The 25290-nt window shown below is 32.2% G+C and overlaps 1 protein-coding gene across 3 annotated transcripts in view; it reads right to left on the bottom strand.

Moving 5' to 3' along the window:
- Window positions 1-206: 206 nt before the first annotated feature.
- Window positions 207-25290, bottom strand: part of SYCP2 (synaptonemal complex protein 2) — a 72927-nt gene continuing 47843 nt past the window's right edge. For 2 of the 3 annotated variants that reach the window (XM_029221998.1, XM_029221997.1), the window contains 20 exons: window positions 20072-20199; window positions 19243-19279; window positions 17016-17086; window positions 16858-16915; window positions 16318-16373; window positions 15840-15897; window positions 15151-15319; window positions 13169-13206; window positions 12530-12694; window positions 11069-11264; window positions 9630-9826; window positions 5643-5733; window positions 5231-5383; window positions 4538-4665; window positions 3293-3387; window positions 3099-3198; window positions 2413-2471; window positions 2190-2268; window positions 2028-2084; window positions 207-1005 (listed from right to left, as the gene is read on the bottom strand). In XM_029221998.1, the coding sequence (XP_029077831.1) occupies window positions 931-1005; window positions 2028-2084; window positions 2190-2268; window positions 2413-2471; window positions 3099-3198; window positions 3293-3387; window positions 4538-4665; window positions 5231-5383; window positions 5643-5733; window positions 9630-9826; window positions 11069-11264; window positions 12530-12694; window positions 13169-13206; window positions 15151-15319; window positions 15840-15897; window positions 16318-16373; window positions 16858-16915; window positions 17016-17086; window positions 19243-19279; window positions 20072-20199 (2010 nt within the window). In that variant the 3' untranslated portion in view covers window positions 207-930. Of the gene's footprint in view, window positions 1006-2027; window positions 2085-2189; window positions 2269-2412; window positions 2472-3098; window positions 3199-3292; window positions 3388-4537; window positions 4666-5230; window positions 5384-5642; window positions 5734-9629; window positions 9827-11068; window positions 11265-12529; window positions 12695-13168; window positions 13207-15150; window positions 15320-15839; window positions 15898-16317; window positions 16374-16857; window positions 16916-17015; window positions 17087-19242; window positions 19280-20071; window positions 20200-25290 lie in introns of those variants that run through there. The other variant, XR_003793348.1, reaches the window with a different exon arrangement.

Below are 25290 nucleotides of genomic sequence, written 5' to 3'. Positions count from 1 at the left end.
ATCTAGACTAAGCAGCCTGTACCGCTGTATTTAAATAACCAAATACTCTGCTACCATGAAGCAGGTAAGTGCGACAGTGAGTGAGGCTGCGTGGTGGTACACTTCAGATGTCTGATTGATTGGAGGATATTTTGCTTGATCCAATGTTCATAAAACAGGAAAATGACTTATAAAGTAAAATAATTGTATAAAATCCCAGTGACAGCATTTATTTCAACTTTATTATATAATTAAGTGTATATTCATTTTTATACATTAATCTAGCAAAATATATTATTACAATGAACACTAGGGCTTAAAAAGTACTTGTCAGAACAGCCTGCTGCGAGTTAATACCATTTAAATTCTAGATAGATATGTTAACTATTTTAGGCTAGTTAGTGCCTTCTAATACAATGGAGCCATAACTGAATAAATATACTCTCCAACAGTGTGCTGAAAGTACTGATTTACACTCAGGGAAGCCTTTTAACTCAGACTCCTCCCCCTTCTATGCATCACTAAATTTTTATTACTTGTAGTATATTCTGAACTAGTAGATTTTAATAATTATTTATTTAATTCAGACTTTTAAAATATATTTTATATGATAATCTTAGTTTATTAGTTTGAGTATAGTTTAACTTGGCAATATTTGTCTCATGCAAATATTACTATAAAAACAAGCCAATTTCTTTTACTGATTGGTTTCCCAAAGCTTTCTAAAAAAAATAGTTTTGTACAGACAAAAGTCTTTGGGTCTCAAGAGTCATGTTATAGTGACTGTAGGTTCTTTCTCATCCATTAGAGGACATTTCTTTGAATTCAGAGGTTCCTACAAAGGTACTCTTGCCTGGGTGACATGTATTTTCTTTGTAGAGCTACTCTGGTATTCCCCAGCTATACACACAAAGGAATAACTGGATAAAACTTGTTGATAACAACTAGACATCACACATTGTTTCTTTCATGAGCCATGAATAATGACATCAATCCTCTGCGTACATTAAGAAGCTGCTCTTCTTGCTATGGCCAAGAAAAAAAAAAAATCACACTTCGGTAGTTTTACAGTGAAACTTTAAAATCTAATAAAACAGTAAAAAAAAATCAAGATATTAGATATTATGAATAAAGATATTATGTATCAGTGTTCATTCTATCCAGTTCACCAGGGTCCGTTCCTAGATATCTACAGAATTATGTGCTTATTACTGATATTTTAGATGAATTTAGATGATCAGTTGCGAGAAGACCTCATCTTTTAAACCCCAAATCAATGAAATTTATTTTTTACTTTCTTCCTTTAAATATTAAATAAATATTAAATCTATAGTCTGGAGAAGAACTTCAGCAAGAGTCAGTCTAGTTACTTAGCTTATGTGCTTTAAGCTGAACTGGCTTAGCCACACATCCTGACCCTCTGCTCTATATCAGCATACTGGTTCTCTTAAAATTCAATAAAAGTGTATTAAAATGTCCTGTATCAAAGATTAGTACTAAAATACATATAGAAATGCCTCCACCTTTGAGAAAACACCAAAGGCATGTTCACTTGGAGAAGTACCTTTAGACACCTTCCCCCCCTCCCCAACCCCTGATTGCAGTTGCTGGTCTACTAGACCTTTGGAAAGCCAGCTACTTTAATCCCCAAATGTAAGGAAATGAAGTCTTGTCCAAGTAGACAATAGTTCTTTCTGGGTAGTTCTGCCTGACACAGGACTTCAGAAGACACATCAGGACTGTTGCAGTGCATCGTACTTGGATGCATACAAAGAAATCATGCTTCTAGCTTATTTTTAAATTTCTAAATCCATCTTTTCTTCCTCAGGAGACGGACTCATTATTTAAATCACCCCTATTTTTCTACTGTAAATTTGCTCCCATTTTAATTTTAAAAACTTAAAGAACTAAACCCCAGTGGGGCTAAAACTGGCTTCTCTCAATCCAAAAAGAAAGAAGAAAAACCTGTGGAAGAATTTCCCATTTAAATATATAAAAGCATGACTGATCATTCCATTTGAAAAACCCAAACTAGATAGCTGATTTACCATTTCCTTAAGAAGTCTGTCTTGCAGCATTTTCATGTTTTCTTTCATCAAACACATCTGTGAATAAATAATTTCCCCCATGAAATTTACTATAAAATTTTCACAGCAAAAAGACAAGTAAGACTAATATTGAGATTATATATAAAAATATAAAATTTATACCTCAGATGTAAAAATAGTTTCTTCATAATCAGTGTTGTAGAAGACATTCTTTTCCAATGAAGCTTTTAAAAGGTGAAGTCTAACAAATAAAATAATGAAAGTTACCTTTGTATTTTAGTTAACAAATTAAATTGCTATAATATAGTATATATAATTTTAATTTTAAACTATTATAATAAAATCTAACGTTATAGATTCTAATCATTAAGAATGTCATACTAACCTCTGCTGTTCACTTTTATGATAGGCACTGAACTTCTGAAATACCTTTTCCCAAAAGCCCTAAATTTCAAAATACAAAACTGATTATAGTATAATTATGACTAAAAATTAAAACTTAGCAGAATTTACTATATTTATATTATTCCTAAAAACTTGGCTATATGCTAAGAATATTGCAGATGTCCTGTACTCTTTCGGCTAAAAAAAAAATTGAAAGCAAACTCTTTCAGACTTTCTCCTTTATTATCAGAGGTATTCATCATAAACTTTATAGATATATTTACTGAAGTATAGTTGATTGTTTCAGATGTACAGCAAAGTGATTCAGTTATACATACGTATATATATATTCTTTTTCAGATTCTTACAAGATATTGAATATAGTTCCCTGTGCTATATAGTAGGTCTTTGTTGTTAATCCATTTTATATATAGTAGTTTATATATAGTAGTGTGTATCTGTTAATCCCAAATTCCCAATTTATCCCTCCCCCGCATCATAAACTTAAGTCTGTATTTTTAGTGTATGTATATGAAACTAACTAAAAATCTAAGATTAAATTACGTTCTAAAAAACAAAAACATTTATGGTGTGGTCTACAAGCAGAAGGTTAACAGAAGTTTTCCTGAGTGCAGCTCTTTAAAAATGAGGTTTTAAAATTATTTTTAAACTCTTAAAAGCACAAACCACAAATTCCTTCTCCAAATCTTTTAAAGACTGTGAATCTTTTTCAAAATTCTCCAGCTCCTCTATGATGATGAGTTGGAATTTGTCAAGTTTTTTGATCCTATTAAAGAAACAAAATGAGATTTTTTTTTTTTTCATGATAGCACTTATAGCACAGCACTTAGAATATTTCAGAAGGGATTTTTAGCACAGACCTATACTCCTGAATCTGATGGTCCACTGTTTTTATATGTTGTTGAGCCGTTTTCCAAGACTGCTTAGTAAAATAATCCATCATTTTGTGGCGGATCTGAAAAATACTCATTTTTAACTTGAAAAATCTTTACAAAATAATAATCTAACCAAGACTATATTAAGGCCAAAGCCTTTTCCATGAAATATAAATGCCTAAGAAGAACTTAGAAAAGTGAAAAATTAAAAACTCAGTGATCTCAACTGAAGTGTTAATAAATACGCTCCGTCAGAGCAGGGCCTAGTTCCACCAGGAAGGCTCTGAGTGAGGGTTGGAATTGGTAATTATTTTCATAAGTACATGACATTCTACATTTACAAAAATGCTAGTGATTATAATTCTCTTCAGGAACACAGCATAAGAGTCACACTCAAAGTTATTTATTACCATTTTTCATAAAAACATATATTCGCAGCTAGTCACAGATGTGTAACACAATATATGAATCAGGGCTTCTCTGTTTAGATGAGACTGACCTGGGATAAATCAAATCAAAACAAAAGAAATATACAGAATCTTAAATAATTTCAGATTTTACCCATGAAGAGATGAAAAAGGCAAAGAAGAGATAGGGCTGATAACCTGTGCAGAAAAATATCTTAACAGGAGGGCAAAAAGAACTGCCTACTCTAAATATGGGCATGTGAGAAAAAGAGATAGGTGGAGAAAACAATAATAATTAAAAATTATTTTATGAAGTGTTTTTGTAAACATCACCTCGTTGGAACCTCAGTAACCAAGGATATGTAAGTACAGAACTGGTGAAACAAAGTGAAATGGATTTCTCTGAGGCTCCTCATCCTCTATACTTTAATATAGTACCCTCAACAAGCAGTCACTGCTGTGGAGATTAAAGAATGTATTAAAAAGACTAGGCACGAAAAGAAAATCGTTCAGGAAAAAAAAAAAGAAAATTCACGGAAGACTCAAAATGTTAAACTGAAAAGGAAAATAGGACAAAGAGAACCCATAGAAAAAGAAAGAATACAAGTAATGCACAGATTTTAGAAAAGGAACTGGGCTCATGAGATAATAAGGCTTTCGCCTAGGAATCATTCCAATTTTTCACCAGTACATGAGGAAAGGTGAGTTCACGAAGAAGTGTTTTGTTGCCAAAGGGTCAAACTGACAGTCTAGTAGAAAGTGTGCCATATTGTCATGTTATTGGGTGTAAATATAAATCATAATTTAAAGAATGACAACTCACATGAACTTTCCTCCTAAATTCTGTATTGAACTCCTCACACATCGTCCCTATACCTGAAATTTCAGTTTCCCAGTTCTCCCCAGGAATACAAAAGTCATTTGTTGATAATGGAGATATACTTTCAGACACTAAAAAATGAAGACAATCAGCCAAAATTAAGATATGCATTGTTATAAATTTAGCATTATTTGTCATGAGGCTGAGAACAAATCTATCTTATTTTTAGATTCTATATGTAATCTAAGGATTATAAAATCAAAGACAGACTATTATTTTTCATTTAAAATATTATTTTGACTTAACTAAAAAAACCTTCTAGCATGGGAATTAAGGCAGAAACAGTAACATTAAAATAGAACATACTTGGACTGATTTTTTAAAAAAAACTAGTTCTTAACTACTACATTATTAACCCAAGTATTTAGTGACACACTCATCTATCAGTAAATTCATACTCTAGTAAAACTTGTCTGTGGTAATCAGTGATAGAATGATAAGGGAGATTTATGAGTAAAAAGACCCCTACTATAACATTATTCAGGTGAAGTGAACTTTGTGATAAAGCATTATCCTTCTTGGATTATACAAAGTTATCTTTACAAAGGAATTTGTTTTGTGAGTAGAACCACTCAAGATCTAAGAAACCATTTTCAAAAATAAATGCCTTTTGACATAGGCATTTGCTCTACCTACCTTTCCAAGTGTGATGATCTGCACCTTCTCCTTTAGACACTTTCTTGGGAAGCAAGTTTGCTCTTTCTTCTTCTTCTTCCAATTCTGCTTCACCAGGATTACTTAGATTGTCTTCTATGTACATTCGTTTGCGACTAAGATGTTGTGTAGGGCCTTAGAAACAGTTAAAAAGTAATTAACAGTGCTACAATCTTAATTACAAATACCTAATATATACTTGCTTTTATAAAAAAGGCCTTTGTTTCCATTATCTGTATAGTTTTAGGTAACTGTGCATTAAATTCTATTGTACTTACTTTCATTTTAACGTTAACAAAATTGACTTAAAATATATAATTTCCTCAGATGAAATTTTACAGCAGTATTTTGGTGATTAACATGTTTTTTAAAAAGCAAGTCTTTGACTACAAACCTGATACATGAGTGGAGTCATAGGACATGCCACACCATATTTTCCCTCTTCCTTCACTAGACATGGATAATGGAGATGCTGAATGACTTTCCTAAAGTATGTATCAGAAATAGGAAAAAAAATTCTGTAATTACTCTTGGATTCACCTTTGACCATCTTTCTCAAACTCTAAAGACAGTAAATCGCAAATGCTATCAATTCTTTTTTTTCAGATTGTTTTGTTTCTATACCTTTTTATGTCTCACACTACCATGCATTTACCTAAATTCTTATGTTAACCTCAATCTTAAATTACAGCAATAGTTTTGAGCTGGCTTTTTTAAACTACTCCTACTTTTCAGTTCTTCCTTATTAGGATTTTGATTTCTTTATTTGAGTCAGGAAATGGGAAGCAATAGAAAAGAAAAGTCTAAACTAGTTCTTTCAAGCTGTATCTTTAAGCCATATCTTTGTCCTCTAACCTTGTGTCTTACTGTTTCAATACACAAGTTTGTTGTTACAGTCACATTAGTCTTTTTCCTGTTTTATGAAAATGCATGTCCACTTCTGGTAGCCTTTCTGTACTTAGGTTACTGCTGCTCCTCCAGTCAGTCTGTATATATACCAACCTATCCACTTAGGTCCAGGTCAAAACCCAGCCCACTCCAAGCTGTAAAATTCTATCTTAACATTCTGCATTTTATAGGTTATTAAAATATTTTTGTTGATGGACTGGTGGACTTCTACAGTGGAAAAAAAGCTCACCCAAATTCCTGTATGATCATGAAACCAGAAAGTCCTAATTATAAATATGTCAGTGGTTTAGCAGTGATAGCCTATTTAAGACCATCTCATTTAAAAAATTTCAACTCTTTTTCTATGATCAAACCATCCTACATATTTTAAACATCACATTTTCAGATAATAACCGTTGAAAAATACTAAATTATTATAACTATTATTAAAGGCCCGTAATCTGATTCTTATAAGAACCAACTTAGTATAAGGAAAGCTTGATGGATACACTACCATATATACCCCTCTTTTGCTTCAAATATGATTTTCATATGTGGAGGTTCAATTTCCATAAATTTTTTCTGAACTGTAACTGCCTACATCTGAATAGCTGTTGCAAGTTTTGTACTTCCTGTATAAGTACACTCCTCCCTCAGTATCTGCGGGGCGGATTCAGTTCCAGGGCCCCTTACAAATATCGAAATCCACTGATGCTACCGTCCCATATATAAAATAGTGATCCACAGTTGGTTGAGTCCACAGGTGTGGAATCGATGGATATGGAGGGCCAACTGTACCGCAGAATTTATATTGTTTCTATTCACAATAGTATTATTCTTAACTGGGCTATGAATGAACAAGACACACAGAAACCCAAAGGAAGTTAGAAAACTACAGTAAGAAAAACACAACAACATTAAACCAAACTACTTAAATTTTGAGGGAGTAACTCATTCCCTACTAAAACTCAACACCCATTCATAACTGAGAAAAAGGCACTTAAACAATTAGAACATTAATCTGATAACAAGTATCTACCAAAAACTATCGATAAGCATGCATGCTAGCATGGTATCTATTTAGCATTGCTCTACAGGTCATAGTAACCTTAAAAATGAAAAGACCATGCAGTATAAGGACTGGAAGAGAAAATGCAAAAATTACCATAAAAAACAGTTTATGATTATCTATATTCAAAATGCAAGAGAATCTAGGCAGGCGATTTTGAGAGAATTTGCCAAGGGTGTGGGGACATATAAAAATCAATAGTGTTTCTACACAAAAGCAAAAAGTTAAAAATCCAGAAAACAATTGTTTTAAAGTTTTTTTTTTTTACATACAGTAAAGAAAAAGGCCCATAAAACACTGCAGAAGTACAACTTTCTTTGTGGAAGATTTGACACAACTTTGTTGGAAATAAGACCAAAAAGTAGAAGAATGAAATATGTCGATGAGAAATCTCAGTAACGATACTGGGAAATGGCAATTCTTCCCTTAGACAAACTAATTCTAAATTTTATTGGACGAGTATAGGGCCAAGAGAATTTAGAAGCAGAATGAGATGAGGGTGAGGATGGGGGTGGTGAAACCCCTGTAAGCATAAAACTACACTAATTGAAGCAATGTTGTATTAGCTCAAAGATAGGCACTGTTCTATATTCTACTGGCCAAACAGCTGACCCATGTGGTTGCCAAGGCTGTGACCAAACTGGCATCACAAATGATGGAGAAAGGAGGGGTATCCAATGCATGATATTGCACTAATTCACTGTCCATATGCAAAGAGGAAGCCTAGGAAGATGGAAAACCTCAAAGTTAAAACTAACATTTGTACAAGAAAGGAAAATATTTTTATGACAATAACTGAGGGAAGGATTTCTTGAAGAACAAAAGATTGGTAAATTTCATTACATCATATTTTGATTTAAGTAAGTGAAAGACCGCTACATACTAGAAAAAGAACATCTGCATTGTATATAACCAATAAAGAATTAATCTCCAGAATACAGTAAGAATTCCTACAAATTTATAGGAAAAATCAAACTATGCAATTTAAAAATTAGAAAAAACACAATTTACAAAGTGGCCAAAAAATATGAAAATACTCACTGATGCTGTTAATCTGAAAAATGCAAATTAAAGTCAGACACACTTTACACTCATCAGATGGGCAAAAAACTAGAAAAATGGGCACTATCACATAGCATTGTTGGAGAGTGTAAGCTGGTACAACTAATTTATATAGCAAATTTCCAATACCTAATTAAGAGTCAACAGTAAATGGGAAACACAATGTCTCCTGTAAATGTCCAGCCAATAAATATGTTACAATTAAAATTCCATCTAGCACAGATAGCATCAAAGTAGGTGGGTGGGGATGACCTAAGGTGTTGAGATTTGCAAGATGGGATACTAAAGGGAGAAAGGATTCAAGGAAAGGATGGATGACAGAGCAATACTGAGAAAGGACCATGGGATGATGGTCTAGTGGGAAATGGTTTCAAATTGTGGTCTGTAGAAATTAAGAGTCTTGCAAAGGTGCTTTTGGGGGGTTATCAGAGAGGGAGGGAGGTGTGTAGGCGACAGTTTAGACCCATCTGCTTTAAAGAGCATAACTGCATTTTTATGTTTGGCACACTGAAGGTTTCATATAAGATTCTGTTTGGCAATCAGTTCTGTAGCTTTATCACTACTTCAAAATTCTCCAAATTAAGCCTTCTATACAGCCCAAGACAAGGAGGTGAGGTGGGTTTTGTAAACTGGTACCAAAGTACAAACAACTTAAAAAAAAAAAAGCAGAATTCAAACTACAAACTACTCCTCATAGACATTATATTTTTATCTACACTCCCTCACTTTGACCCATAATTGATTCCTTTCTCTAATACCTTTTTAAAAGACTTTTGAGCATATGTACATACTTTATTAATAAGAAATGGTACATATAATAAATGAGCAGCAGAATAAAGACTTTTTCAATATACCATTACGTTAATATTCATGCCATTTAACTATTAAAGTTCCTTTACAAATCTGTAAAGCAAATGCTATAGTCATACTGTTTTCAACTATATTCTTTGTCAGTTTGCTTTGCCAACTTGTGATTTAGTAACTAAAAGGTTACAGACTTCGAGTTATGGTGAAATCGGAAAGAAGCGCCTGTGTTGCAGGAATAAGCCTGTTCCAATCTAGGAAATGTAGTTCTGACATGTAGACAAATAAGTAGTACCTCTTTGGAAGTGATTGTTCCTATCACAGAATTCTTATCAGTACTCTGTACTTCTCATACCACTACATCTTTCTCCTGTGTGTATCAGTCTGTTAGTTCACTGAGGCTGTTTTACTTATTAGTAGGTTCCTTCTCTCCCCCAGACCAAACTCAAAACCTTAAATAGAGAAGCACTGTACATCTGATTAAGATTAGAGGCAAATGATTTACTCCCTTCAGGTATATCTAATAAAGGAAAATATATATATACATTATTTCCTTACCAAAAAGAATGATCGTGGAATTGGCGAGCAACTTTCTCTTGTACATAGTAAATTCTCACTGTTCTTGGGTGACTTTACTGGACTTCCAACTCCACTGTTTAAGGATTCAGGTGATGAAATTTTTGGATAAGGTGATACTGATTTTGTTATACAGCCACAGTCCTGAGTAAAATCCCTTTCTGTTACTTTCTCTATACCTATATTGCCTCACAAAACACAAACAAAAAGAGATGGCAGGTGTTAATCACTGACATCTTTAGAAATAGTATTATTAAATTCTAAAAAATACAGTAATTTATCAAATCCTCAAATCTTAGCTGTATTTAGAAAGGATAAATGTTCAATAAATCAAGATAAAATTAAGTGTAAAATATTTTTATAAGACTTTGAATAATATTAATGTCTCAATTTAAAACAAAATTGTAACCATAAGAACTTTCAAAACATTTTCAAACACAAATATCTGTAGTATGGGCTGCACTATAATGATCAACCTAATTATTATCTTGAGTAATTTTGACACCAGTACTGATATATATTAAAGTCACAGAATTTTATGGTTAGAAATGGCTTGGGAAATCATCTGGTCTACCTCCTTTATATATAGATGAGAAAATTCATGGCTGAAATAAGTCTTAGTATAAATGAATTCTCAGACAGTTTTCAAATCAAATCAGGGCATGTGCATCTGTCTTCTAAGTGTGTGCTTATCTGAGATGACAGTGGTCCCAAGCATTATGAAAATATTCTAGAAAAGAACAAAGTAGCTACTTTAGAGGAAATGTACATTAACTGGTGTTGAATGGTCTTGAATTTTAGCTAAAATGACAGACACTTAGAAATGCTTTAAAATATCCATAAAGGGAAATGAAAAATATACTAAAAGTAGAAACTTATTCTTATAGTTTCTGTACTAGAAAAATATATACATATGCCAGAGCTCCAAAGAATAAATTTTCTCTTTCCCAATTATTTTTAAATAAAAGCAAAACTTCAATTGTTTATGAAGATAATCCACTACAGCTCCAAAGATTGACCATGATACTCCTTGGAGAATTTTGTCAATGAAATGTAAAAATGAGAAAACAGAAATCCCCATCATTATTTCCCTCTTATTAAATATATTTTGAGCTAAAAACATAAGTGTTTATTCAAGCTTTCACATTATAATTTGTAAGTATACATTAAATATTTTCTATATTGAAGCATTTGGTCTTTAACTTCCTAACATGTAAAACTTCAGTGTCATAGTAATATTGTTCCCAAGTCTACTTAGCAAAGACCAAGTTACTAGCATTAACTAGTTTAAAAATGAAGTTTTGACTACTGAAAATCTTAAAACATATCCCTCAAAGTTAGTCTTCAAATTGTATTTTCACATAATTAGTTATAAAAGAAAGTTACTGAACATTCAACTAAAAGAAAAAAATGATACTGACATCTCATTACTTCTATAGATGACGGACTCCCAGATAAAGTTACAGGAGATAGATCAAGGTTATTATCTCTTATAGTATCTTTCAGTAGAGGTGAGTTTTTCCATTCTTTTGATACATCCTCTTGTGTTTCGGCAGTGAAGGGATTCTGCTGTTTCTTTGGCAGTTTCATGGTTTTGCGTCTGGAATGGATCTTCTCCTAAATGTATTGATATATTTCAATTATACTCGAATACAAATAACTTATACTTGGACACATAAAACAATTTAATTAAATTACATTGAATTATTAAATGCCTTGTATCACTACATACAGGCATAACAGGGGCCTCAACATGAGTAGTGAAAGACCTTCTAATACACAAGAAAGCATATGACAAATTCACAGGAAAATATTATAGACTATAATAAATATCCTAATAGATACAAATAAAATGCTATAACGGTTCAAAAAAGATGATTTCCAGTTTAGGGAAACCAGAAGGAATTCCCCGATTTCATGGTACTCAACATGCTCAGGAGTTTGTAAAAGAAGATGGCAAGGGAACATACTGAGAGTATGGAGGACGACTGATATGAGCAAAGGCAGCGAGAAGCACAGCTCTTGTTTGGCAGTCACAGGTTATTCTATTTGACTGGTACAGTTCTGTGTATATACTGGGGAAGTGAGAAAATAAGCTTGGAAAGGTATTTAGATGTTTTGAATGTCTATTTGGAGATTTTCAGGGTTTTCCTTTGAAGAAGGTAAGATGAGAGGTGGCTTGGTAAGATTTACCTAATTATTTGCATAGTAAATTAAAGTAGGAAGCGATAAGAAAATGTGGAGGTAAGTTATGAAGTCCTTAAGTTCTTCCAGGTAAGAGATAACAGAGGGCGATGGAGGTTTAATGATTTAAAATGAGAACAAAAAAACAAAAAATAAAACAAAACAAAACAGAACAAAAAATAATAATAATAAAATGAGAACAGTGTAATGATCAGAGACCTGCCAGACTCTTTTGAGTTCAAATCTTTTTTTTTTTTTTTTTAACCTTTTCCTAGCTGTGTGACCTTGGGTAAGTTCCTTCATCTCTCTAGAAGTCAGGGGTGAACAGAGGTGGGGCAGGGTATGGAAAGAACCTCAGATCCAATATTTTTGCTTTCATTCAAGAAAAAGATCCACAGCTTCCCAACAGTCTGTAGTTTCTTGAAGCATAATTTTGGAAAGACCAAGTACTTCTCTAATTCAAAGATATTAAAGTTGTAATTTTACTAGAGTCAAACATCTCTTTTGTAACAATAATGCCAACTTATTATAAATTTTAACATTATATTGCCTAAGGATCAATTTTTAGAATTGTTATATAAGTTTTCTCATATAAAAAGAAGTGACAAGATAAATCTGACATTCTTACAAAAATATATTCTATATTTAATATTTTAAAAGGCTTTTAGAAACTATTAATCTGAATTGTATCTATTTACCTTTACTTTCTCTTTAAATGAACGTGAAAATTCTTGTTCACTCTCTGATTCTGAATTTGAGAGATCTTTATAATTTTTTTTGGTTTCTGCGGCTCGTCGTGGAAGTCTCATTCTCCCCTCTGGAACTGTCTCATCTACCTTTTTGGTGATGTTTTTGTTGGGTGTCTTTAGGAGAAAAATTCCTGAATATATTAGATCAATACTTTGAGATACAAGCTATTTGCTACAAAATTGGCACTGTGACAAGATCTGTATATTTGTAGGAATAAAAAGATTCCTGATTAATACTTTTAAAATGACTGGATTTTATCTTTCCATTTCAAATATATCTTTATCACCTTTTTATCCTTATCATTAAAGCTCTGTGAGGCCTGATATATATTACATAACTAAAGTAAGAGAAAGAGAAAGGAAAAGATATCAAAAATACCTACAACCACAGAATAAAATAGACTTAAAACAAGTCAACATGATTCAAAAAGGCAGAAGGTAGAAGTAAGTGTGCAAAGCTTGGAACAATTATAGAAAACAAGGAACTGATAACAAGGATAAAATTATGAGGGGACAAATGATATTTTTTCATTACAAGGAGAAAAATAATTTTAAAGGGATGTTTGAACACAGACTTCCTGGTTTTACCATTTTAGATCTTGGCTGTCCCCTTTCCAAAGATGGTCCTGCAATTCAAGAAAATAAGGTTAAATTTTTCAAATAGATAACAACTGCCATTAAAATTTGTTAGAATACTTCTGCATGTAAGTTAAAATCATAAAAACAATAAGAATATACCTTTAAACTCATTCAAAATTTTAAGTTTCAAGATAAGACTAAACTGACATTGATAAATTTTACAGTATAGTTTGGTACAACATGAATTACCAATTTCCATTCTCCTTTATTTTATAGTATACACTTTTAAACATACAAGAGAATATGTAACATACATTATAAAGTTACACCCATGAATCTACCATTCCACTAAGAACCAGATTATGAATAATACTGAATCTACTTTGTGTACTCCCTCTTACACGATCCTCCATATCCCCTCTGCCAAAAGGTCATCGCTATCCTGAAATCTGTTTCTTAGTCACTTGCTCTTAAAGTTTTACTTCACAGATATATATCCCTAGACAATATAATGAACTTTATAAAACAGTATCACATTATATGAAATATTCTATGATTTGGTTTATTTTTCACCCATCATTATGTTTCTAAGATTTACCCATATTATTAAGAGTTGCTTCAGTCCCTATTCCCTTTTTTGCATTTCCAGGACAATTTCCTCTTTCTAAATATTCACTGAAGCCTAAGAACTGGGCTTATCCCAGCCAAGGAAATAATAATGAATTGGGATTATCCAAGGTCTTCCTGGCAATAAACCAGCTCGTACATATTGGCTCACTGTCATTCAACCATAAAAACAAAACAATTCACTCAGAAGTGTTCTATTTTAAGAGTATTTACTGACTTCAGTATTCTAACCTTTAATAACTTCCCATGTCATAAATGTCTTTACTTATACATCTTCCTACTAGACTATAAGGTCCCTGAGAGTATGTGAATCTTATCATGTTTCTCCTTGGCTTATAGCACACTGCTTCAAAGTCCACACACTGTGACTAGACCCAGCCATATTTTTCAACATTTTGCCACAAGTCTGATCTACATTCCAACTACCCCGATACTGCACTTCCTAAGTACACTATGCTATTTCCTACTGTCTCTTATATATATGATAATCCTATTACTTCTCTTCCTCATGTATATGATTGAACTCTCATCTGTTTTCAAGATTCAGCCTCATTTCTAAACACACGCCAAAGTTCATTTCCTATTTCCTCTATTTTTACTTCTTTTTAAGCCATCGTTCCCTCCCCCAACTCCCACAGGTCACTAACAATTATTTTTATCCTGAAAGAAAATAAAAACTGATTCCTTAAAACAAACATAAAAGCTCAGAGTTATGTTACCTTCTTTTAAAAATGGAATATATAAAATCTCTGTGGTTTAGTAAACACTGAAATTTATCTAAGCTATGAAAATGGCCATTATGTCTAGCCAAAAATGCATACCTCAAACTCTTGTCCAGCTACTTCAAGAAGCAGAAGACTTATGCTGGGAAAACATTTTATAAAAGATTTTGGCAAAAATATTTCTGTAAGAAAATTGTTTTCCTTTCAATAAATTTTTATTGCATCTATATGAATTCCTAAAAAGCAGGGAGTGGGGTGTTGTGCAAGCTTTGATTTTGTTTACAGTGCTGGGTTCATAAGTACTTAATACATTACTCACAGTAATTAGCTAAATAACTGAATAGTAGGCCATGAGTAGAGAAATGATGAGAGTGTGTCATGAACCAAAGATTATGATAAGCCATATTTTGTGTCCCTAAAGATTCCAATAAAAAAGAAATTTAAATATAACCATATTACCAAAAATAATAAAACAAAAACCGCTGTAGCATTTTGGTGTATTTACTTTCATACTTTTTTTCCTATTCAAAAGAGTATGTAATTATAAACACTATCTACATAACAAAAACACATTTATCAACCAACAAAGTATTTCATACAGTTGAAATCATTTACAGATTTCTCTAAAAAGTGATTTCTTACTTGATTTCCCACTTTTATGTTTCTTCACATTTTTATTTCTGCTGTAGTCTATTAGCTGTGGTTTTGATTTTGGTTCTCTTAGCCAGCTAATATCGGTCTTGCTGTCATCACATTTGTATTCTGTGTCACTATCACTAAAGAGATTTTTCTTTTTGTGATTAGTTACAGTCTATAAAAACAAAAAAACACAATCCTTGTAATAGATGAAGGAATCTGGCTTATTATATGTCATACAAAGGAAGTTAAACCAAAAAATAAAAAAAACCCACCAAAAAACTCAGAAAAACTAACTTCTCATTTTTTTTAGCACACTAAATCATCTATCTGGCATTAAGGACCTATCCAATAAAATCACTCAGAAACCCAGATCAGAGATTGAGATTTATATTTTGCTGTCAATGTTGTTGTTAATTAAAAGTTAAATCAAAACAGCTTACTTCCATAGAGACAAAACCTAATACCATTGAAGAGAGTAACTAAGGTTGTCATATTTTCTATTACTAGATGATTACAAATAGCTCAGACACTATAGGAAAAGTCAAAATAGGAACATGAATAATCTCCAGAGTAAAAAAAAAAAGTGATCCAAATATTTTTGTTTTTCAGTTCTGGGATAATCTTTGGCATTGAAAAATTAGTAAAAGGAATACTGATTTTAATAGACACATTAGGATATTATTATAACTTACTCTTTTATCTTTTGTTTTGAGAGAAGGTTCAAGTTCATCATGATTCCTTAAACCTAACCTTAAACAAAAATATGCATTAATTTAAATCTTAATTACTTGTTTTTTTAAGGTAGCATGCAACTGGACAGTTAGACCTGGGTTTTCTGCCTTAACTCTTTTACTAAGTCCCTATATAAATGTGGCCAAGTCACTTATTCTCTCTGACCTCAGTTAATTATAAAGTAACAAGGTTAGATGAAAAGACTAGAAAAGACTAGGTAAGTCCTTTCAGCTTACAACTAATATCAGGTGTACAGAATCTGCAAATTAATTTTAGAAGTAAATGCTAAAATAATAGAATAATAGTAGTTATGACAGCATTTTTATTCTCTCTTTTGATATGTTAAAATGTCAAACTGGGAGGAAATATTTAAGAAAAAGAACAACTGAGAAAACTGTATTTTAAACTGATCCATCTAATTATAATAAAAATACCTACAATGTCACTGAACTATCCAGGCGGGTTTCTCTAGCTGTAGTTTGAAATTCTTGGATCTACATTTTGAATAAGCATTAAAAAAAATTTTAGTGTTAAAAGAAGGTAAACAACAATTAAAAGAAATTAACATAAAAATCTTGTTTCTATAACTTCATGTAAGATGTGACAATAAAATTAATCTTACTAAAATGTTTTTATATTTAAGAAGAAAGCTAATAATATAAACTATAATAAAAACAAAATAAGATTAAATCTGTTGCATCAGTAAAGAAAGTGAATTTGTTGTTGCCCCAGTTACTCATTTTTCTCTACTTCAGTCCAAAAGATTTGAAAGAAAACCAAAAATACCTAGGTTGGTACCAAATAAATTTTGAAGAATTTAATAATATATGTTAAAATATTTTAAAGCATATCTATAAGAGGATGGAAATTAGAAAACATGCTCTAATAACTGCATGGTAAATACAAAATAAATACTGAATAACTAAATACAAAATTTAGTATTTTGTACAAAATAGAAAATTCTGATTTCTAGCTTACCCCAAGTTTTATAATAGGCTCATCAGCTCCATTCAAATTAAAATTGTAAACATCATTCCTGTAAAAATGAAGAGAAATATTAACTTCATTATACAACAAATACATTTATTGTCTTCAAATATGAAGAAAACTTTTAAGATTTATGAAAAATTACTTACAATGGGCATTCAGCAGTAACATTAACAAAAGTAGTCTTCAATTGTCTATAACTTTTTTTCTGAACCTTTTCCTAAATACAGAAGAAATTTACATAAAACCATTCAAACTTGTACATCGCTTGTCAAACAAATAACAGATGCAACTAAATTTTCATATATTATCTAGTTGTGTTTCTACTAATATAAATTTTACATTTGTGAGTTTCTTTATAAACATCCACACTTTAAAAAAATTGAAGACTTAAGTGTTAACTGAGAACATAATAGAAAGTATTGCAAATCAAATACAAACGATCCTTATATCTTTAATATTTATTGACATTACTGTACATAGGTAAATGACCTCACTGGTATTCTACAAGCTGAATTTAGTGATTCTAGGATCACAAAACAATCATGCTTCTACTTTTTCCCCCCAGCATCTCATTTGCTTTAAACTGTTAAATAGAACAATTTCAGGAGAGGCTACGGTTTATGTAAAATCGCATGTGAAAGAGACAAAATTGTATCAATCAACTAGTATTATTAGGGAAAGATGTGTGTACATTTATTCCTATAGCCCACTGCTCAAAGTATATTCAATCTGATCAAAAAGTAGGCAGAAAAGTTAAATAAAATTTTAACATACTTAAGTGTGTAATTATGTTATTAAAGTAATTTAACTATAATTAGTACACAAATATCACTGAATGATTGATTACTGATCAGAAATAATTAGAAGTCTAATTTAATATCTGGAAGTTGGAAATATTAAAACTAAAATATTCATTTTAGTTGTGATTCATCTTCAATTTTATTATTTCTTTTGGCTGTTTTATAATAAAATAGTTTACATTATTCCAAAAAGTTTATCCTTCAATACTTTACTCCTCTAATCACTGATCTGACTTGTTCTTTCCAAAATGATTTTTACCATTGTTTAGATACATTTGCTCAATTCATCTTTTGCATGCCAGTGTTTGCTAAGTATTACTGAAGATCCAAAAATGAGCAGATATTAAAGAAGATACAGAGGTCTTACTTATATAGGATACAAAGATGATTCTAAATAGTTGCATTCTAGTAGAAAACAGAAGAGAGAAAAAAAGAACTGCAAAGTTAATAAAAAGGTACAAAGACATTATTGCACAGATTCAGAATTCTTGCCCATTTGGATTCTGAGTTAGGGCACCTTAGAAAGTTTTCATAAAGAAGGTAGACTCTGAAGCAAGGCTTGCAAGGAGGAATAAAGTTTTGACAAGGAGAAAAGAGGGTGAAAGAACCTTGCAACTCGCTTCGCAGTTCCTTCCTAAGGGGGAAGAAAAAGAATAAACACTTAGGAAAGACACTTCAGGGAATCTCAATTTATGTTTCAGCTAAATAAGACATGTCTAGGGAACTAATTTTAGGAAATAAGACAGACTTTTAAGAGGTCTAGGGAGCCAGCTTAAGTCTCCACTTAATTCAATAAGGAGGAGACGAGATATGGGGACATATGTTATACGTACAGCTGATTCACTCTGTTATACAGCAGAAACTAACGCACCATTGTAAAGCAATTATACTCCAATAAAGATGTTAAAAACAAACAAAAAGCAACAGAGACCAAAGAAGGATTCTCAATAAGAGAATGACATGATTGAAGCTGTGTGCTTTGGAAAGTAATAAAGCTAGTATTGAATGTAATGAATGGATTGGCACAGAGAAAATACTAGAGACAAAAAGAATTACATAAAGGATATTATAATAACCCAGGGATTAGAAATTAGAACTCAAAAAAATAGGAGTTGGCACAGGCAGGAGAGGGAAAACTCAAGAGGAACTTACAGAAGGTAAAGCTCAAAACTTGAAATTAACTGGAGATAACTGTGAGGAATAAATCAAAGATAATTGATATTTTAAACCTGGGTGAAAAATAAATGTTTTTAACAAAAATATGGACTTCAGAATGATCTTATTGTCAAGAGAGATGGGATAAGTTAGGAAAAAAATGGTACTGAATCATGTACCAAAAAGTAAAAATATCACACATGTATGTAAAAGAAGCATTTTCTTTGAAAAGCAGAAGAGAAGTTTAGGGGGCTTTTCTGAGTACTTGCCACTAATCTGGTCAGTTGTTTAATCCATTTTTCAATATGCTGAAAACATTAAATCTGCTTCCATCCTACTACTATTCTATTTTACTGTAAAGTCAAATATCATAGAGTTTTGACTATACATTTGGTGTAGTTAAATACATGAAACTTACCTTACTGAGCTGTAGATCAGATTTGTTTGAAAAACCACTATAGAAAAGGTTTTGTCAAAATTAAAAAGGCAATTAAATGTCAGTAGAATGTTTTTCATAAAATCCATATTATATAAGGTAAAACATATTTGGATCACTAAGTCTACATTCAATATGCTACAAGTAACTGAAATGTGACAGTCCTAGTCTGATATTTTTGCAACTCCACACACAGTAAACAGCAACAAAAAAACTAAAGTCTAAGTTGAATCACTTATGCAGCAGGAGGTGCCAGACAATTTAAATGAATGGTTCTGCCATGAGAGTAATTTTTTTCATGCCAAATACAGTCAGAATTAACTTAAACATGAATTAACTACCTGGAAGCCTATAAAGAAACATTTTGTAATAAAAGAAAACCTTCAGAAAGACTGCAAACAAGGAATACATATATACAATACAAAATAACTCATTTCAGGTCATTTAAATTTCATATTTTATTAAGCGATATATGTAAATATATTTAGTCTTACTCATCACTAGTCTCAATAAATAACATTTCTAAAATGTCTATATCCTAAAGATTTATTTCTGAAATGGTATGCTGTATCAATATGGTGCTCTTGATACTTTATAAAATGTAATCAGATACTAGAATGACTAATTTCAATTGTAGTTCCCTTTCTATATAATTTAAACAGATTCTATTTATAAAAGTAAATAAGTACCTGTGTTTTCTAATGGAAAGTTACATTATTTGGACATATGTTTAAAACTAACCTTAAAACTAGGTAAAATAATTTAGTTGTCTCTCTCAGAAAAATATTCATTTCTAAATTTAAGAACATACCTGTCAATCAAAGACTCCTTTAATTTTCTTGTAGACTTTATGCCATCCTTTGGTTTGTATCTCTTATTAATTTGGCTTATCAAAGATTCTGCTGCATCAGTAAATCCTTTCCCTTTTGACTTTTCTCTCTGAAACAATTTGTTAGCTACTTAAAAACGCTACCAAGTTAACCTTCAAAGGAAAAAAAAGGCTGAAAAGAAAATTTAAGAAAAAAATCTGGTTCTATAAATAACTACAAAGAGAAATAAAAGGGGTCAGAAATTATTTTTTTTTAAAAAATTAATAAATTTGGACCTTGTTAGGCATTACAACAACTTAGGAAAAGTCTTTTAACATATAGAAATGTGCAGAGTGCTTTGCAGCTATTAAAAAAAGTTTCTATCCATGGGGGAAAAAATCATAAAAAACTGAAGGAAACCAAAAGTTGGTTCTTTGAAAAGATCAATAAAATTGATAAGCCTCTAGCCAAGTTCATTAAGAAAAAATACAGAAATGACCAGTATCAGAAATGAGAGGCTATCACTATGGATCACATGGATAAATCACAAGGATAATAAAAACATCTTCTGAACAACTCTCTGCTCATGAATTTGATAACCTAGAGTAAACGGACCAATTCCTTGAAAGACAAATTCTACTAAAACTCACACAGGGAGAAATAAATCATCTGAATAGGCCTAGTCTATTAAAGAAATTGAAACAATAATTAATACCTGCCAAAACAGAAAGCAACAGGCCCAGATGGGTTCACTGTTGAGTTTTATCAAACATTTAAGGAAGAATTATACAACTTTTCACAACCTTTCAGAAGACAGAAGCAGAGAGAGTACCTCCTAACTCACTGTATGAAACCAATATATCCTAATACCAAAATCAAAGGAATTACAAGAAAGGAAAGCTGTAGACTAATATTTCTTATAAACATAGATGCAAAAATCCTCAACAAAAAATTTAGCAAATTGAATACAATAACATATAAAAAGAATTATGTACCCACAACCAAGTGGAATTCCAGGTATGCAATGTTGATTCAACATCTGAAAATCAACTAATATAATCCAGGTTGGGCTTCCCTGGTGGCGCAGTGGTTGAGAGTCTGCCTGCCAATGCAGGGGACACGGGTTCGAGCCCTGGTCTGGGAGGATCCCACATGCCACGGAGCAACTAAGCCCGTGAGCCACAACTACTGAGCCTGCACGTCTGAAGCTTGTGCTCCACAACAAGAGAGGCCGCGACAGTGAGAGGCCCGTGCACCGCGATGAGGAGTGGCCCCTGCTCGCCACAACTAGAGAAAGCCCTTGCACAGAAAGACCCAACACAGCCAAAAATAAAATAAATAAATAAATAAAATCCAGGCTAAGGAAGAAAAATCATATGATCATATCAGTAGATGCACAAAAGCATTTGATGAAATCCAATACCCATTCACAATAACAATTCTCAGAAAACTAGGAATGGAGAAGAATATCCTCACCTTGATAAAGAACATCTAAAAAAAACTACGGCTAACATTATAAATTAATGGAGAGAAACTAGATACTCCCACTAATATCAGAAACGAGGAAAGGATGTCTGCTCTCACCACTCCTATTCAACATCATTCTAGAAGTCTTACTAATGCCGTAAGACAAGAAAAGGAAATACACTACATACATATTGGGAAGGAAGAAATAAAACTGTCTTTGTTTACAGATGACATCACCGTCTATGTAGAAAACCTCAAAAAAATCAACAAAAATATCCTTGGAGCTAAAGAACAATTATAGCACAATTGAAGGATACACGGTTTATATACAAAAGTCAGTCGCTTTCTTATAAACCAGTAATGAACAACTGGAATGTGAAATTACATTCCACTTATATTAGCACCCCCCAAAATGAGATATTTAGGTATAAATCTAACAAAACATGTACAAGATCTATACGAGGAAACATGACTGATGAAAAATCAAAGACTATCTAAAAAAAATGGAGAACAGATATATGTATATGTAAAACTGAATCACTTTTCTATACACCTGAAACTAACACACTGTTAATCAACTATACTCCAATATAAAATAAAAATTTTTTTAAATAAATGGAGATATTCCATGTTCGTGTATTTTAAGAAGCTCAATATTGTCAAGATGTCAGTTCTTTCCAACTTGATCTATAAATTCAATGTAATCTCAATCAAAGTCCCAGCAAGATATTTTGTGGTTATCGACAAAATGATTCTAAACTTTACAAGGAGAAGCAAAAGACCCTGCCTGAGTAGCCAACACAATATCAGCAGAGAAGAACAAAGTCTGAGGACTGACCCTACTTTAAGACTTACTAAAAAGACATTGAATACAATATAGTGTGGTATTGGTGAAGGAACAGACAAATAGAATAATGGAAAAAACAGAGAGCCCAGAAAGAGGCCCATATAAATACAATTAGCTGATCTTTGACAAAGGAACAAAAGGCAGTACAGTGGAGGAAAGTTAGTCTTTTCAACAAATGGTGCTGGAACATCACCATGCCAAAAAAAAGGATCTAGACACAGACTTTATACCCTTCATGAAAATTAACTCAAAATGGATAATAGACCTGAATGTAAAGTGCAAGCTATAAAACTCCTAGAAGACAACATAGGAGAAATAGGAGAAAATGTAGGTGACCTTGGGTTTGGAATACCTTTTTAGGTACTACACCAAAAGCACAATCCATGAGAGAAAAAACTGATAAGTAGGACTTCATTAAATATGTCTGCTCTGCAAAAAGCACTGTTTAGAGAATGAAAAGACAGACCACAGATTGGGAGAAAATATTTGTAAAATACATACCTAATAAAGAACTTGTATCTAAAGTACACAAAGAACTGTTAAAACTCACCAATTAGGAAGCAACCCAATTAAAATTGGGCAAAAGATCTGAAGAGACAACTCACCAAAGAAGATATACAGATGGTAAATAAAAATATGAAAAGATGCTCAACATCATGTCATTAGGGAACTGCAAATTAAAACAACAAGATACCACCAAGCACCTGTAAGAATGGCTAAAATCCAAAACATTGACAATATCGAATACTGGCAAGGATGTAGATCAACAGGAACTCTCTTACTCATTGCTGATGAAATGCAAAAATGGTACAGCCATTTTTTCCACTTTTGGAAGACAGGCAGTTTCTTACAAAGCTAAACATACTCTTACCATATGACCCAGCAATCATGCTCCTCGGTATTTTCCCAACTGAGTTGAAAGTTTATGTCCACACAAAACCTGCACACGAATGTTTATAGAAGCATTATTCGTAATTGTCAAAACACGGAAGCAACCAAGATGTCCTTCAACAGGTAAATGGATAAACAAATCTTGGTATGTCCATACAATGGATTCGGTATTAAAAAAAAAGAGCTATCAAACCATAAAAACACACGGAGGAACATTCAATGCATATTGCTAAGTGAAAGAAACTAATCTGAAAAGATGACATACTATATGATTCCAACTCTGTGGCATTCTGGAAAAGGCAAAATTATGGAGACAGTAAAAAGATCAGTGATTGCCTGGAGTTTGGCGGGGGAGGAAGGAAACAAGGGAGGGGTGGAGCACAGGGGAATTTTGGGGCAGTGAAACTATTATGCATGATACTCTAAGGGTCAATATCTGTTGTTATACATCTGTCAAAAAAACATGGAATACACAACACAAAGAGTGAACTATAATGTAAACTATGGACTTGAGTTAATGTTTCAGTACTGGCTCATCATTTGTAACAAATCTAGCGTAAGATGTTAATGATAGGAGAAACTGGGGTGGAGTGAAGGGGTATATGGGAACTTTTTGTATAGCTGTATACCTGAAACTGCTCTAAAAAATTCTATTAATTTTTTAATGGAAAGACTACGAAGTAGGAATATTATCTGCATAATTTTAGATTATCTGGTTAAAAGAAAACTTGAACAACACTCTTATTAAAGATATGAGTTCTCTTGCTTTTAGTTTTATTTTTTTTCTGAGCATCATGCATATGGGTTTTTTAAATTATGGTAAAATATGAACATAACATGACATAAAATTTATTATTTTAACCATTTTTAAGTTCATATGTTTTTATATATAATAGATAATAAGTTATTACTTACTATCCCTTCTTGAGATTACCAGAAGACAGGGTATACCTGCCTTGATAAAAATGTAGCAAAAACAAACCTCCCCTAAAACAGTGTATAATAATATATTATTAACAACTCTGACATAATTAGAGCCAATGTAGGAAATCTGTACCACTGAACTACAGAGGTTCTATTTCTCTGGGTTTATCCAGTGAATAGAAAGACATGATCAGACAGATGACTACCTTAGAGGAGAGTCACCCATGAATGAGAGTGGCAGGAAATGCTGCACAGTAATAAAGAGAGTGAGGCTATGAAAGAGCAAAAGAGAACTTCTGAAAACGGGAAGTTGATTTAAAAAAAAAAAAAAGCACAGCTTAGAAAAGATCAAGTTTCTGTGCTCCCAGGAAAAAAATGACTAGATCAGAAAAATTCTGTGGAATGATTCTAAATTCCAAAGAAAAGAGTTTAAAATTAAAATTGAAGGACAGATCAGCATTCAGACAAAAAGAAACTTACTTCCACTGGGTCTGAAGGAACTAAATAGCAGCTAAGACTAGAAAGAAGAGAGAATAGCGTACTGAGAATCAAGAAGAAAGTGACCCAAAAGGATCTGGTTAAAAAGGAAAGTAGCCAAATGAGGCAGAAAAAGGAAATTGCAGGTTAAAAACAAAATAAAGAGTAGCCTGGTCAAGACAAATGAAATAATACCTAATTATATACAACAACTGCAAAATTGGCTATTAAATATTTCACTTGCACACTAAGATGCTCCAATATATGAACATTTTACACTGACTCTAGAAATTTGGCCACCCAGGTATTAGTAACACTCTGGAAGATAAATGAAGGCCTGTACAACCTGGATCTTTTAAGGCATAGTGCAAAAGCGATTGCATTACTGGCAGTGGAAATGTATTCTGATTAGAAAATTTTCTTAATCTGAATCTTGGTAGCAATGACCAAAGAAAAGGTTTATAACTTTAACTGCTACAAAAAGTAAACTTTCAGTCTCAAAGTATGGTGCAAACTAGCTAAAACTCTCCTGGAGATGTCCTACAGGTGATTAATTTGAAGAAGTGGAGTCTGCAATGAGGACAAGCAACATTTACAATAGAAGATAAGTCTCCT

This window comes from Monodon monoceros, unplaced genomic scaffold (genome assembly GCF_005190385.1).
Source record: "Monodon monoceros isolate NGI ecotype Baffin Bay Population unplaced genomic scaffold, NGI_Narwhal_1 Super_Scaffold_13, whole genome shotgun sequence".
Lineage (NCBI taxonomy): Eukaryota > Metazoa > Chordata > Mammalia > Artiodactyla > Monodontidae > Monodon > Monodon monoceros.
The sequence above is the reverse complement of the archived record's forward strand: the minus strand, read 5'-3'. Positions and strand labels throughout refer to the sequence as shown.